This window comes from Coregonus lavaretus, assembly GCF_964263955.1.
Source record: "Coregonus lavaretus genome assembly, chromosome: 6".
Classification (NCBI taxonomy): domain Eukaryota; kingdom Metazoa; phylum Chordata; class Actinopteri; order Salmoniformes; family Salmonidae; genus Coregonus; species Coregonus lavaretus.
In genome coordinates this window covers 26,161,777-26,177,522 of record NC_139993.1, presented here as the reverse complement: position 1 = coordinate 26,177,522, position 15,746 = coordinate 26,161,777, and the positions used below count along the sequence as shown (strand labels likewise).

Below are 15,746 nucleotides of genomic sequence, written 5' to 3'. Positions count from 1 at the left end.
CAAATACTAGCCTATTTTAAACCTTTTAATACTTTTAGCATTTGCTTTAGCCTGCCTGGGCTAGTGGTTTGATGTTTTGGGACAGTTCTATTGGTTCCATTGAACCAGGTAAGCTCTATCAAGCACATACAAAGTATTTCAAATGATTCAAAATAGTATTTGAACCCAGGTCGGGTGCCAATAGAGCAATAATGAGATCACCATTGGGCTAGACATTCATTTCTAACGCTAAAGTTGAATAAACAAGTACAGGGTGTAATACTAGTAGTGGATTTGAATAGCCCAATCAGGTGACCCGCCCATGGTGACCCATCGCTCCTACAGTAGTGGTAGGGTAGAGGAGGTACACCCATGTTGATTGGGTTTAGGGTGAAGTTGCCCCTAGACCCTGATCTTGGGTAAGTTTAGCATTTTCCCCAGTAATGGTTCTGGTTAGGATTGGGGAAGGGGAAGCTGATCCTAGATCTGTACCTAGGGGAAACTTCACCCCGGAGCTGTTGATTGGGTGTGGGTGGTATAGTGTCACTTACCGCATCCTTCTCCTCCTGCTTGCGCTGCTGCTCCGCCTGTCGCACCAATTCCTCCTGAATCTCCTGGGCAATCTCATTGTCGCTGCGCTCACTAGGGGTGTGTGTGTGTGTGTGTGTGTGTGTGTGTGTGTCGGGAGTTAAGAAGCCAAACAAGAGGAGACAAAACATTAGAAGCAGAAACAGAACAGTCAACTACCCCAAAACCTGTAGCCTGCCCAAAGTTATTGTATGGATAGTAGGCCTATTTGCATCTTATCCATACTACACCACTCCATAACACTAGTGGCAATAACAAGGGCTTTCACAGAACACAACAAGGATGCTAGTGCTACCAGGATGTTAGTGCTTCTTCATCTGCATTACTTGCTGTTTGGAGTTTTAGGCTGGGTTTCTGTATAAGCACTTTGTGACATTTGCTGATGTAAAAAGGGCTTTATAAATACATTTGATTGACTAATCAAGCGCTAACTCGATAGCATATCCCTCTTTCTGTATTTCTTATTGGCAGAGTTCAAGTAGTCCCTCCCTGTTTCAGTCTTCTTCCTTTTGGTCTCTTCATGTTACGAAACAGATTTATCCAGTGTAATAAAGTTGTGATAGACGTCTTATCACACTGTATTTGTGATAGCTAGGCTAATACATTCTGGCTGTGATAGTTGATGCATTGAACTGTAGAAGGGTTGGCTCAGGGTGCCAGGGCAGACTATAACGGGTCAGAGATTAGGCAGATGGGACGTCTCGCTACCGATCCGTCACGCATATAGCCTCCACTCCAACGACCTGGGTGTGTGTGTTGTCAGCTGACAGATTCAGAAGCACAGCATCTGAGACTCAGCCTGATCATATCCGAGCTGACTGTGATTATTAGGAAGAATATGCCAATATGCAAATATGTATGCTATTTATTTTCAGTTTTATAATGCCTGGTCCTTTTAAAACAGTGGAGATTGCCAATAACAACAGTATGAGTGCATTGCCAAAATTAATAGACTTCCATTTGAATTTCAGCAAATGGCTCCTATTTGAATTCAGGTACCCTACTTGAAATCGCACAATTCTATATGTATTGTGATTCGATACTGTGATTTTATTGCGATTCGATGTTCCAAACATATTGCTCACCATATGTCTGCTGCAGAGGGACAAGAGAGAGCCATGAGAAAACTAGTTTTGATTTGTTATGGAAATAAAATACAATAAAATTGTCTCCCTATTTTAAAAGAAAATGAAGAACAAACTATGAAATAAAAATACTAGAGTTTTGGTGAAGGTACAGCCAACTATTGCAAAAATATTGTCTAAAATAATATCCCGTTATGTAACTGTATCGATTTTATCCCACATCCCTACAAAACAGCCTACATGAAAAATAAAACAATATGAAATGTACAGTACTACAATATTAAAATGTGTTTGTGTCTAGAGTGCATGTGTGAGGGAGGGAGAGAGAGAGAGAGAGAGAGAGAGAGAGAACGAGAGAGAGAGAGAGAGAGAACGAGAGAGAACGAGAGAGAGAGAGAGAGAGAACGAGAGAGAGAGAGAGAGAGAACGAGAGAGAGAGAGAGAACGAGAGAGAGAGAGAGAACGAGAGAGAGAGAGAGAGAGAGAACGAGAGAGAGAACGAGAGAACGAGAGAGAGAGAGAACGAGAGAGAGAGAACGAGAGAACGAGAGAGAGAGAGAGAAATAAAGAAATAAAGAAAAACACACTGGGCAAGGGCAGAGAAGATGGCAGCGGGAGCTCCCAGCATGCCAAGCAGCATTAGCCGGGCTGTATGGGCGGCAGAGCATCTGGCCTCTCTCTTGGGGGCGCTGCCCTGCTGCTAGCGAGCGTGTGAGGAAGGCTGACTTTGGAGCACAACTTTCACTGCGACGTGAGCCAGCATATTTGGCGAAAAAAAGTGGAGCACTTTCTTCCACATCTGACACCCTAAATGTGGCTGTTGTGTTGGGCGGTGGTAGGGTGTTGAGCATAATGTCATGGTGTGCATAACACAGTATGTGTGTGACTCATATGTACCTGTGCCATCTATGACTTGAGTTAAGGTGTGGGTTAGATCATGGTTATCTATGAGTGTCTCTAGAACCTTTGGTTAGGTTAAGATGGCAGTAGTGAACTAAATGTTTGTGTGGATGCGAGTGTGTTCTACATCTGACACCCAAATGTCTGCTGCTGTGTTATGGTCATAGTAGAGAGTCTGTGGTAGAATGAAGTGTATAATTAAGCAATAAGGCCCGAGGGGGAGTGGCATATTTAAGCAATGAGGCATGAAGGGCTGTTCTTAAGAACAACGCAACGCGGAGTGCCTGGATACAGCCCTTAGCCGTGGTATATTGGCCATATACCACAAACCCCTGAGGTGCCTTATTGCTAGTAAAAATAAATGTTTTGTCATACCCTTGGTATACGGTCTGATATACAGTGCAGTCGGAAAGTATTCAGACCCCTTCCCTTTTTCTACATTTTGTTACGTTACAGCCTTATTCTAAAATTGATTAACGAAAAACATTTCCTCATCAATCTACATACAATACCCCATAATGACAAAGCGAAAACAGATTTTTAGAAATGTTTGCAAAAAAACAGAAATAACTTATTTACACAAGTATTCAGACCATTTGCTATGAGACTCGAAATGGAGCTCAGGTGTATCCTGTTTCCATTGATCATCCATTGTAGTCCACCTGTGGTAAATTCAATTGATTGGACATGATTTGGAAAGGCACACACCTGTCTATATAAGGTCCCACAGTTGACAGTGCATGTCAGAGCAGAAACCAAGCCATGAGGTTGAGGGAATTGTCCGTAGACCTCAGGACAACCATCTCTGCAGCACTCCACCAATCAGGCCTTTATGGTAGAGTGGCCAGAAGGAAGAAACTCCTCAGTAAAAGGCACATGACAGCCCACCTGGAGGACTAAAGAACTCTCAAGAAACCAAGATTGAACTGTTTCGCCTGGTTGGAGGAAACCTGGCACCATCCCTACGTGAAGCATGGTGGTGGCAGCAGCATCATGCTGTGGGGATGTTTTTTCAGCGGCAGGGACTGGGAGACTAGTCAGGATTGAGGGAAAGATGAACGGAGCAAAGTACAGCAAGATCCTTGATGAAAACCTGCTCCAGAGCGCTCAGGACCTCAGACTGCGGTGAAAGTTCACCTTCCAACAGGACAACGACCCTAAGCACACAGCCAAGACAACGCAGGAGTGGCTTCGGGACAAGTCTCTGAATGTCCTTGAGTGGCCCAGCCAGAGCCCGGACTTGAACCCGATCTAACATCTCTGGAGAGACCTGAAAATAGCTGTGCAGCGACGCTCCCCATCCAACCTGACAGAGCTTGAGAGGATCTGCAGAGAAGAATGGGAGAAACTCCCCAAATACAAGTGTGCCAAGCTTGTAGTGTCATACCCAAGAAGACTCGAGGCTGTAATCGCTGCCAAAGGTGCTTCAACAAAGTACTGAGTAAAGGGTCTGAATACTTATGTAAATGTGTTATATAATTCTTTTTATTTTTAATAAATTTGCAAACATTTCTAAAAACCTGTTTTTGCTTTTGTCATTATTGGGTATTGTGTGTAGATTGATGAGGGATACAACAAATCAATTTTAGAATAATGCTGTAACGTAACAAATTGTGGAAAAAGTGAAGGGGTCTGAATACTTTCCAAATGCACTGTATACCACGGCTGTCAGCCAATCAGCATTCAGGGCTTGAACCACCCAGTTTATAATGTCTGCTATACCACAGCTTTCAGCCAATCAGCATCCAAGACCCAAACGACCAGGTTCATAATAGTATCTGTGTCACTCACATGTCCCGGTGCTGTCTCTTGGCCTTGGCTTGGGCCCTCCGGTCCTCCTCCTCCTGCAGCTGCTTGGCCAATGCTACGTCCTGCTGCACCAGACGGCTCTTGTGGACGTTGGATGCCAAGTGGCTCTCGACTGCAAGGACAAAATCAACAAACACCATGCTCAGAACTATTACACAATCAAGGCATTAACATGAATCACTCTCACAAGCTGCCTCCCAAACAGCACCCTTTTAGGACTCTGGTCAAAAGTAGTGCACTATGTAGGGAATAAGGTGCCATTTGGGACATCCTCAGTCAGTTCATCTGGCGAAACTGCAACGCTGAGGAACAAGATGGACGACATCAATCACAACCCTCAGGTTTATTTGTTTTGGTGCCTTTTAAACCGCAGGACTGGGAAGCAAGTACTTGGAGTTGAGAGTATGTTTATTTAGCAAACAGTTGGGACATACATTTTGAGTAGTAGAATTGCTGTTTAGAGTTCTATGGATGAGACGAGAGGGGATAACACAGACGCGTCGGCCCTGACGTTACTGGGCCTGACTCATTGAGCTTGGCTATGACGAACTAGCCCACTTGATCAACTTGATGAGGAGCTGCCATTCCAAGGCTGAGTGGCTACATGTGACAAGACAGGGCCATAAACCTGGACAGGGCAGGCTCTAAATCCTTGGTGACGCACTCCCGGCCCAAAACGTGTGAAGGAGCATCACTCACTCCCTTGCTACTCATTCAGCTCCACTGGACTGGCTATTGATCCACTCGTAAGTTTCACGTGAAAAGGACCAAATTACACCACAATTTACAAGAGATGCTCCATGAAGTTCCCGCGGCGAGATTGCGAGACGACAAAGATGGGAAGCAGTATATCATGGCGATAGGAAACCAATAGACTGAAATATCGATTTGAGGACAATGCTGATTGATTGTGTGGTGGGTTTACGGTGCCTCGCAAAATGTTTAGGGCAAACATACGACGCCAGAGAACAAAATATATTGTTACGTTCAATGCTATTTTTTTCTCCGGGGGAAAACAAATTACGGTTTGCTGTCATCTTTTTTTCTAAGAACACAGGATAAAGGTTTCTTGTTAACTCAACCTTGGTCTGATATCCTCCTAATCAGTGGGCCACAATCTGGTCTAAGACACTACAACTAGCCTCAGTCTATACACAGAGAAGTCTGGGAAATGAAGTTTCTGTATGGACTACCAGTTCTCTGTGGCTGGCAACCAAGAGGGCCAGATGGCATTGGACAATGACAAATAATGCATGGGACAGTGATGCTGGACAATGAAAAGGGAAATCATTCAGAGGCATAACAAAGCCCTAGTTTATAGGACTAATGTGATGGAGAGACAATGTCAGGCCTAGCTTGCTCATCTGGCTTCTGCCTGGGTTAAGAAACATGACGGATGCTTTTAGAATGTAGCCTATTTATGATCTCAACCCAAGGCCATTCATGTCTGCTGGTGCTTGACGGTTCTACCAGGGCTTTAAAGCAGTAGGCCCTATGTGAGTGGTCCTATATCCTACCGTGACAGCCATGCACTCAGTAGTTCTTCGGTTGAGTGAACCAAACCTTGCTTGTAGCAATCCCTCCCTGAGGACTTTTGAGTCAAAATAATCGTTGTTTCCTCTCACAGCAGATGCAAACATGCCAAATGTTTTGGTTCAGCAGAGCTGGTTGTAGGGCAGTAGACATCTGTTGATTAGAGTGAGGATGACACTGTGCATTTAGGGGACAGCCAGGCTGTGTAAGAGTAATTCCCAGTGACCTCCAGGACAAAGGCCACGCAGACTGACTGCTGGCTGGCTGCTAAAACCAGAACTGTTGCTCTGTTAGAGAGGGGACCCGCCATGTCATGATGCACTATGACAGTGGAGGGTAGAAGACTGATACAAGGACAGACCCAAAAAGAATCCATAGGCTCTTCACATTCAGAGGTATGGATGGATACTCTGAACTGTACCTCCTATCATCCTGTGTAGTATTTCTCTTACAAGTTAACTTTGTGTTGAAAAGCCATGGATTTGAGCAACTTTACAGATTGAAAGCCATTATCGCTAGAGTGGTACATTCTGTCCTCCTAGGGCAGTGGGAAAGCAATGGGCTCCCAACTAAATAGTCAGAGGTCCAGACTCATAGACCTTAAATCTCCCTGGCCTTTTCATGTGAATAGTTATGGCTGAGGGATAGAGCTGGGACGATAAACCGTAAATTATCGACACTGACCATATTGATCACGCATCGCACTTATAATGTTCATTACGATAAGTAGCCTATACTAGAGAAACGTTGAAAACACGTAGTTTCCGGACGTTGAAAACACGTAGTTTCCGGACGTTGAAATCAGGTTCAATTAAAGCTGAAAATAAGTAATTTATAGATGTCTATGTTTGGGCCAAATCAAGGCTGTTCCAGAATGGACAAAATCTGAACCAAACATAGATGTCTGGTCCGGACTCAAAAAAACAAATAAATTGCATTCTAAACTGAAGATCATGATTAGTTGATTATTGGTGTCAGACGTGTTAACTGGGGCAAAAGTGTGACACCAATCAGTCCCCAGAGGACTGGAGTTGCCCATCCCTGGCCTACAGTGTCGCCTGAAATTTAAATGTAGGAATGGCCATCTACAGTGAGGGAAAAAAGTATTTGATCCCCTCCTGATTTTGTACGTTTGCCCACTGACAAAGAAATGATCAGTCTATAATTTTAATGGTAGGTTTATTTGAACAGTGAGAGACAGAATAACAACAACAGAATCCAGAAAAACGCATGTCAAAAATGTTATAAATTGATTTGCATTTTAATGAGGGAAATAAGTATTTGACCCCCTCTCAATCAGAAATATTTCTGGCTCCCAGGTGTCTTTTATACAGGTAACGAGCTGAGATTAGGAGCACACTCTTAAAGGGAGTGCTCCTAATCTCAGCTTGTTACCTGTATAAAAGACACCTGTCCACAGAAGCAATCAATCAATCAGATTCCAAACTCTCCACCATGGCCAAGACCAAAGAGCTCCCCAAGGATGTCAGGGACAAGATTGTAGACCTACACAAGGCTGGAATGGGCTACAAGACCATCGCCAAGCAGCTTGGTGAGAAGGTGACAACAGTTGGTGCGATTATTCGCAAATGGAAGAATCACAAAAGACCTGTCAATCTCCCTCGGCCTGCAGCTCCATGCAAGATCTCACCTCGTGGAGTTCCAATGATCATGAGAACGGTGAGGAATCAGCCCAGAACTACACGGGAGGATCTTGTCAATGATCTCAAGGCAGCTGGGACCATAGTCACCAAGAAAACAATTGGTAACACACTACGCCGTGAAGGACTGAAATCCTGCAGCGCCCGCAAGGTCCTCCTGCTCAAGAAAGCACATATACAGGGGCGTCTGAAGTTTGCCAATGAACATCTGAATGATTCAGAGGTGAACTGGGTGAAAGTGTTGTGGTCAGATGAGACCAAAATAAAGCTCTTTGGCATCAACTCAACTCGACGTGTTTGGAGGAGGAGGAATGCTGCCTATGACCCCAAGAACACCCTCCCCACCGTCAAACATGGAGGTGGAAACATTATGCTTTGGGGGTGTTTTTCTGCTAAGGGGACAGGACAACTTCACCGCATCAAAGGGACGATGGACGGGGCCATGTACCGTCAAATCTTGGGTGAGAACCTCCTTCCCTCAGCCAGGGCATTGAAAATGGGTCGTGGATGGGTATTTCAGCATGACAATGACCCAAAACACACGGCCAAGGCAACAAAGGAGTGGCTCAAGAAGAAGCACATTAAAGGTCCTGGTGGCCAACTACAAGAAACGTCTGACCTCTGTGATTGCCAACAAGGGTTTTGCCACCAAGTACTAAGTCATGTTTTGCAGAGGGGTCAAATACTTATTTCCCTCATTAAAATGCAAATCAATTTATAACATTTTTGACATGAGTTTTTTGTTGTTATTCTGTCTCTCACTGTTCAAATAAACCTACCATTAAAATTATAGACTGATCATGTCTTTGTCAGTGGGCAAACGTACAAAATCAGCAGGGGATCAAATACTTTTTTCCCACACTGTATGTGGTAAAAAAAAGACATCCAAAAGACATTGCCTATGGTCCGTGCTTACTGGGGTGTAGCATACCTTGGTCGGCCTGCAATATAATTTGATGAATGCCCATCCATATTAGGCCCACCGTTTGTAAAACGGGCCGTTGCATATGGCTTTATTAGTCCTGATTCCTGAGACTAATCAAATTGGCTGAATATCAGTTATCCTGAGCCTTTTTGTAATGCGTTTACACAGCGAGAAATTAAGAAACATTTTCATTTTCGCTATGATCAGCTCATAAAAAATATACGGATACAAACTTGAAACCGCTGATCATGACAACTTAGCCCATCGGATGAAACTCCTGGACAGCAATTGTGAGTAGCCTGACTGTCAATTCCATATTGTCCATTTTACTTTGACCTGTCCTGTTTTTAGGATATGTTGTTTGTTAATATGTCAGCGCATTTGTTATTTGATTGGGTGCCATATAGGTTAAGCTATTTGATCGGCGAAACCTGCATGATGTAAAAAGTTTCAGTCTCATTACATTGTCATACATTTTATCTCCAGCCTGTAGGCTACAGAAAAGGCCACATACTCTTTCTACCATATACTATATCTGCGGCCGCCTAATCCTGCCTAATGAGCAGGCCGGTCTGGACTTTAAAGGATATTATGTTTTAAACTGTGGTGCACATTGTTATAAACGTATCGTTCTATTTATCGTTAGCGCATCAATTCAGGCAATTTATCCCAATATGGATTTTTGTCCATATTGCCCAGCTCTACTGAGGGATACGAGGGCTTATGCTGTAACCCCTGGCCATCTGGGGGATAATGTTTATTTGTGTAAGTAGGAAGAAGAAGTTATGTCTGGCCTGGGCTTTAACCTATTCTGGGAAGAGTGACTTTTTGACCTCAGGGCCTAAGGAATACTGGGAGGCAGCCAATGATAGTGCTTACAGTAAGATAGACGTCCATGACAGAAACCTAGGCTTTGAGTGAAACTGTGTGAAAAGGGGCGTCACCGAAAGATGAACGGCACACATTTACAACCCAATTATGATTAGACACACACAGACAAGTACACACCCACAGGCAGACACAAAGACACTGACATGGCAAAGATGACACGTTCATCTAAAAACACAAAGATGCAGACAAGAATTAGCCTAATCCAGGGATACAAACACCACAGACACACACAGGTTTCTCAGGAAAAATCGTAGAATCTTTGAGATTCAGATTGTTTAATAGTCACATGTACAGGGTTGCAGGTGTGATTGCAGGGTACAGTGAAAATCTTAAGCTTCAAGCAACACAACTGATTGGCTCAAATGCATTAAGAAGGAAATAAATTCCACCAATTAACTTTTAAGAAGGCAAACCTGTTAATTGAAATGCATTCCAGGTGACTACCTCATGAAGCTGGTTGAGAGAATGCCAAGAGTGTGCAAAGCTGTCATCAAGGCAAAGGGTGGCTACTTTGAAGAATCTAAAATATATTTTGATTTGTTTAACACTTTTTTGGTTACTACATGATTCCATATGTGTTATTTCATAGTTTTGATGTCTTCACTATTATTCTACAACGTAGAAAATAGTAAAAATAAGGAAAAACCCTTGAATGAGTAGGTGTGTCCAAACGTTTGACTGGTACTGTACATATTAACAACTGCAACAGTGATGAATGTTGTTGGGGTGGGGGCAGAGTAAAGTCCGCTGGGGGGAGGGTGGGGGTGGAATGTCCATAGGGGGACTAGAAGGGGAGGAGGCAGCAGGAGAAAGACTGTCCATAGGGGGAGAGGCAGGTAAGGTAAGTGAGAGTTGAGGGTGTGTGTGTGTGTGTGTATGGGGTGGGGGGAGTAGCGTGGGGAATGTCCATAGGGGGAGGGGGGAGCAGGTAGCTGATTAGTGGTGGCTATTCAGCAGCCTGGTCTGAGGGTAGAAACTATTGGCCAGTCTTTCAGTTTTTGCCATGATGCTCCTGTACTTCCCGCGTCTGAGTAATTGAAGCAGATGAGGCGTTTCCCCGATGACATCACAATCCCTGCTCATCTGATTGTGCTGGCCTAACGTCCACCCAGACTAGACCAGTCTGACAGAGAGACCAGACTGGAATTTGTTGTTGTCCTACAGTAGATGGGCATTAATGTGATCCAGACACAGTGAGCAAACGCCCAGCCCACTAACACACACCACAGCCCCAATGTGCTAATGCTGTGGTTGCAGCCTAGCAGGAGTCCTGCAGTGCCAGCCTGCTGGGAGAAGCGCACTCAGTTGCTATGCTCGTGTTTTATGGCTGCTTCCTGCCCGCTTCCGCTGACGCTGTGGTTTACGTTGTCAGACATGACCGATTTTCGGAGGGAAAATGTGTGGATTCATTAGACCTTTCTAAATTCTAAATGTGTGGAAAATGTTTGATAGTCTGTATTATCGTAAAGAAGACAAAATGGGAGCTTGGAATACTTTATGAAATATGCTGCAAAGGAATCTCAAAGTGCTCTTTCTAGACTGGAGGAGCAGTTTGCATAAAATAGTTGGGGCTATTATAGAAAAGATCTTGTAATTGCTTTGACGTAAATGAGACTTCAATGGAGGAAGTTTACTGTGCATGAAGCAGACTGTCTGCATCCAGATTTAAAGGAAAATAATGCCCTGAACAGATCCCAGCCCAAAGCACTCAGCCTTTGCCTGACACATTCGAAATAGGGTCTGTTCTCTGTTGCCCTGAGAGCGCTGCTTTGGTAACAGCCAGGACAACCTGAAACCATAAGGGATGGGAGGGAGAAGCTGACTCCAGGTCAGCCTGAGGTGTGGTGGTAGTATACTTACTTTCCTGCTCCTGGAGGTTATGGGCCAGGCAGTGGTCCTCCAGCACAGCAAAGTCTCGACACACTGTAGACAGGAAGAAAAAAAGGTTAGGAAGCTCTTCTGAAGGTTATCGGTCAACTTTAAAATGAACGTTTGTAGTGAAAATAGGCAATACAACTACACACTTGGGAAGTTGTCTCTTTTGATGCGATAACGCTGAATTACTTATGGAAAAACACACCAAAAGGCCTTTTGAGAAACTGTTTTTGGTGGTGCTGTATGACACAGAACATTGTTCCGTGTTACGAGACATTGTGCCCGCCTACACATTATGTTCTACTACAGTAAGCGCTGATAAGAGCAGTCGCCCCAATCAAGGGCAGGAAACTAACTTGAACAGAGCATGCAAGACTAAACAAGCTCCCCCAGTTTAACCTTAAGCTAATCTTACACTCTGCACTGATGGAGGCTATTGGGGCTGAACTACAGCATCAATTGGAGCAGTGGCAAGGCCATTGTAATGATACACATAACGCCCACAGAGAGGAAGTTCATGTCTGCTTGGTGGTCAAAAGGACGATTGCTGCACTACAAGCCGTCTCTGCCTGATGTCTGTTCAGAGAGCTAAAAGACAAAGAAGAAGCTAAACTAGCCTGTCTCAAGCAGGGCCCCTGAAAGACAAGCCTATATTTAGTAGTCTGTAAATAATGAGAAAAGCATGAACTATAACTGTTTTTGGTTTGAGTCAACAAGAGCTGTGCTCATTTTGAATTAGGCTCCCCATATCCCAATTTGTAAGTCGCTCTGGATAAGAGCGTCTGCTAAATGACGTAAATGTAAAATGTAAATGTAATCCCTTTTCTGGGCCGTATAGCCTAAGCTTGCTGTGGTAAAGCAACATATTTTTACAATACATCAAAATACAGAAAAACACACGGGAAAGCTAGTAATAAGTTACCAAATCTTCTAAGAACTTGAAAGTGAAAGTAGACAGACACTAATAGGCTCACTTCCAATGCACAGCAGCATGGCAAAGTTAAGTGTCTGCTATGCTGAACCTTCCTAGATGTCACTCAGTCAGAATAGCAATGCTCTTTATTTGCAGTATCTGGCATACATTGAGCCACTTCCGCACAAGCTTTTGCTGAGGACATGCAAACATTTTAATGAGCTTATGGGGAAGAGGAGGGAAGCAGCAGCTTCCAAACAAACAGTCAGCAGAACACTAACAAAAACCCTTCAACGGTCAGACTGAGGCAAAGCAGTTGTGAAGTGGCAAAGTGCTATAGTTTACATTTACATGAGTCATTTAGCAGACGCTCTTATCCAGAGCGACTTACAGGAGCAATTGGGGTTAAGTGCCTTGCTCAAGTTCAAGGCGATTCAGATAAACAGAACAAGAAGAATCCCAGAAGTAGAAATGACAGAGAGAGTGGAACTAATGGAGGAAATCTAGGGCTGCGTCCCAAATTGCACCGTACTGCCTATATAGTGCACAACTTTTTTTTAACAGGGCCCATGGGGCTCTGGTCAAAGTAGTACACTATGTAGGGCAGCGATCATCTTTTTCCACTTTAAGTTACAGTCTTATTCTAAAATGGATTAAGTTGTTTTTTTATAAACTGATATCACATTTACGTAATAATTCAGACCCTTTACTCAGTACTTTGTTGAAGCACCTTTGGCAGCGATTACAGCCTCGAGTCTTCTTGGCTATGACGCTACAAGCTTGGCACACCTGTACTTGGGGAGTTTCTCCCATTCCTCTCTGCAGATCCTCTCAAGCTCTGTCAGGTTGGATGGGGAGCGTCGCTGCACAGCTATTTTCAGGTCTCTCCAGAGATGTTCGATTGGGTTAAAGTCCGGGCTCTGGCTGGGCCACTCAAGGACATTGAGACTTGTCCTGAAACCACTCGTCTCCCAGTCCCTGCCGCTGAAAAACATCCCCACAGCATGATGCTGCTACCACCATGCTTCACCGTAGGGATGGTGCCAGGTTTCCTCCAGACGTGACACTTGGCATTCAGGCCAAAGAGTTCAATCAAGGTTTCATCAGACCAAAGAATCTTGTTTCTCATGGTCTGAGAGTCCTTTAGGTGCCTTTTGGCAAACTCCAAGCGGGCTGTCGTGCCTTTTACTGAGGAGTGGCTTCTGTCTGGCCACTCTACCATAAAGGCCTGATTGGTGGAGTGCTGCAAAGATGGTTGTCCTTCTGGAAGGTTCTCCCATTCAAAATGTAACGAGTACTTTTGGGTATCAGGGGAAAAGTATGGAGTAAAAAGTATATAATATTCTTTAGGAATGTAGTGAAGTAAAAGTAGTCAAAAATATAAATAGTAAAGTACAGATACCCCAAAAGTAGTACTTTAAAGTATTTTTACTTAAGTACTTTACACCACTGCCAAATCATGTCCATTCATTTGAATTTACCACAGGTGGACTCCAATCAAGTTGTAGAAACATCTCAAGGATGATCAATGGAAACAGGACGCACCTGAACTCAATTTCGAGTCTCATAGCAAAGGGACAGAATACTTATGTAAATAATATAAATTCTCAAATTTCTAAAAACCTGTTTTCACTTTGTCATTATGGGGTATTGTGTGTAGATTGATGAGGACATAAAAAAAAAATCCATTTTAGAATAAGGCTGTAACGTAATAAAATGTGGAAAAAGTCAAGGGGCCTGAAAACTTTCTGAATGCACTGTATGCCTACTTTGTCCTTGTCTGTTGGCTTTTTTGCATATCATTTGTTTCAATACAGATCCTATTTTGACTCACAAAACCATTCAAACGAAGTCTGATGTGTTCTCCCACTTTTCCCGAAATATTTGCATAACGTCACAAACCCAGCTGCTGCGGTCATTCGATGACATATAGGCCTATAGAGAATCAGTGAACTCACTCAAGCACACCCCCTTAAAAGCACCCATCAATCAAAGCCACCAGCGTACAAAACATTAGGAACACCTTCCTAATATTGAGTCCCCCCTGTATTTAATACATGTATTAACATACATTTATGTAACCAAATGACAGGGATTAACGATAAATTGCCTGTTTTACAAACGGTAGGCTACCACATGGGCATTCATAAAAGTGCATTAAGGGCCGACACTGTATAGCCTAGGCTACCATTCTACTTTGCGGGGATAGGAGGGTCCTTTTTTTGATCTCGCCTAGGGCAGCATATCGGCCAGGACCGGGCCTGATCAGCGTTGATTAGTCTATAAATTAAGAAAAGATTCCGCATCAAATTATACCATGCCAGGTTGGAGAGGATTGTAGCATTGTCCATTTGACACAACATTAGCGCTTTATAGGCCTCTGAGCCAGAACAACATTGTCGACTGCTGTTGAATAATTAATGAATAGTCAGACACATCCAACCTTTAAAAGACCGATTTATTTATTTACTAGCAAGCAATGAAAATGTGCATTGTATAAAAGAATGTCCAAACATCAAATTATTCTTTTTACGGAAGTGCCATAGCCTACACCCCTGCGCATCTAGTGGATTAGCTGCTCGAGCATCAAAGGACAGTTGGAAAGAGGAGGAGATGTAGACATTTTATTAAAACAGACTAAGTTAGCAAACAATTGCTTATAATTATTAGTAAACACTCCCGGTATAAGGTAAAGTTTATCTACATGAAAATAACGTTGTTGTTTTTTAATCCTAAAATGAATGTAGACCTATTTAAACAGTTTTGACGGCTATTTTATTTTCATGACGGTCTTCATCCATAATGACAGTTACCGGAGTTGTTAATCCAGTTCTATGAGTGGAGCGGAGCCCCATAGGGGAGCTCTGCTCCTATTGGTTTACCCCGCTGCCTAGGCAGCGAACAGCCTGAGACAAAATTATGCACACATCTGCAGCCAATAGGAGTTCAGGTGTCCCTATAAGAGGGGACGCTTCCCCTCAATCAGCCTCCCATTATCTTCAGCGACTGGACTGGACTGAAGAAGCCGAGAAGACTAGACTCAGGACGAGAAAGCCGACGTCGATTTTCCAAGTCTCGACGTCGTCCTAAAATGAGCACACCTAGAGATTTTCCACCCCCAAAAGCTCTTTTCAGAGCTCAATTTATCTTCAGCGAGACTGGAGGGTCGGCAGGGCCTTAAGTCCTATGGGGCTCCGCTCCACTCATAGAACTGGAGTTACAACTCCGGTAACTATCGTTCTATATCGTGGAGCTCCGCCACATATCGGTTTAAGGCGGAGCGCAACGCTCCAAAATGTACTCCCTGCCGAGCCCAACACTTCCCACTTAATTAAATGGCTGCGACCGAGTCCCACAGTACTGTGACACACTGTGTCACAATATACTGTGTCCTCAGTACAATCCGCCCCACCTAGTCCAATGGCATTGCCAATGTCTAGTGGGCAGATAATCAGAATATGAGTCATACTAATCTGAACCAGCAGATAAATGATGTCACAATTCCATCAAAATCTATGACTGGTCTAATAGTAATGTAACCAAAGTTACAAACACTATTTCCCTCATCATTCCGCCCCAACCCAGTA

General features: G+C 43.7%; 1 protein-coding gene across 1 annotated transcript in view; it reads right to left on the bottom strand.

Moving 5' to 3' along the window:
* The window catches only part of LOC311131444 (uncharacterized protein), a 55,456-nt gene that overhangs the window by 15,668 nt on the left and 24,042 nt on the right, over positions 1–15,746 (bottom strand). Inside the window, exons 2-4 of the mRNA XM_084164442.1 lie at positions 11,232–11,294; positions 4,344–4,473; positions 531–621 (exon numbers count right to left, since the gene is read on the bottom strand). Of these exons, the coding sequence (XP_084020568.1) occupies positions 531–621; positions 4,344–4,473; positions 11,232–11,294 (284 nt within the window). The remainder of the gene's footprint in view (positions 1–530; positions 622–4,343; positions 4,474–11,231; positions 11,295–15,746) is intronic.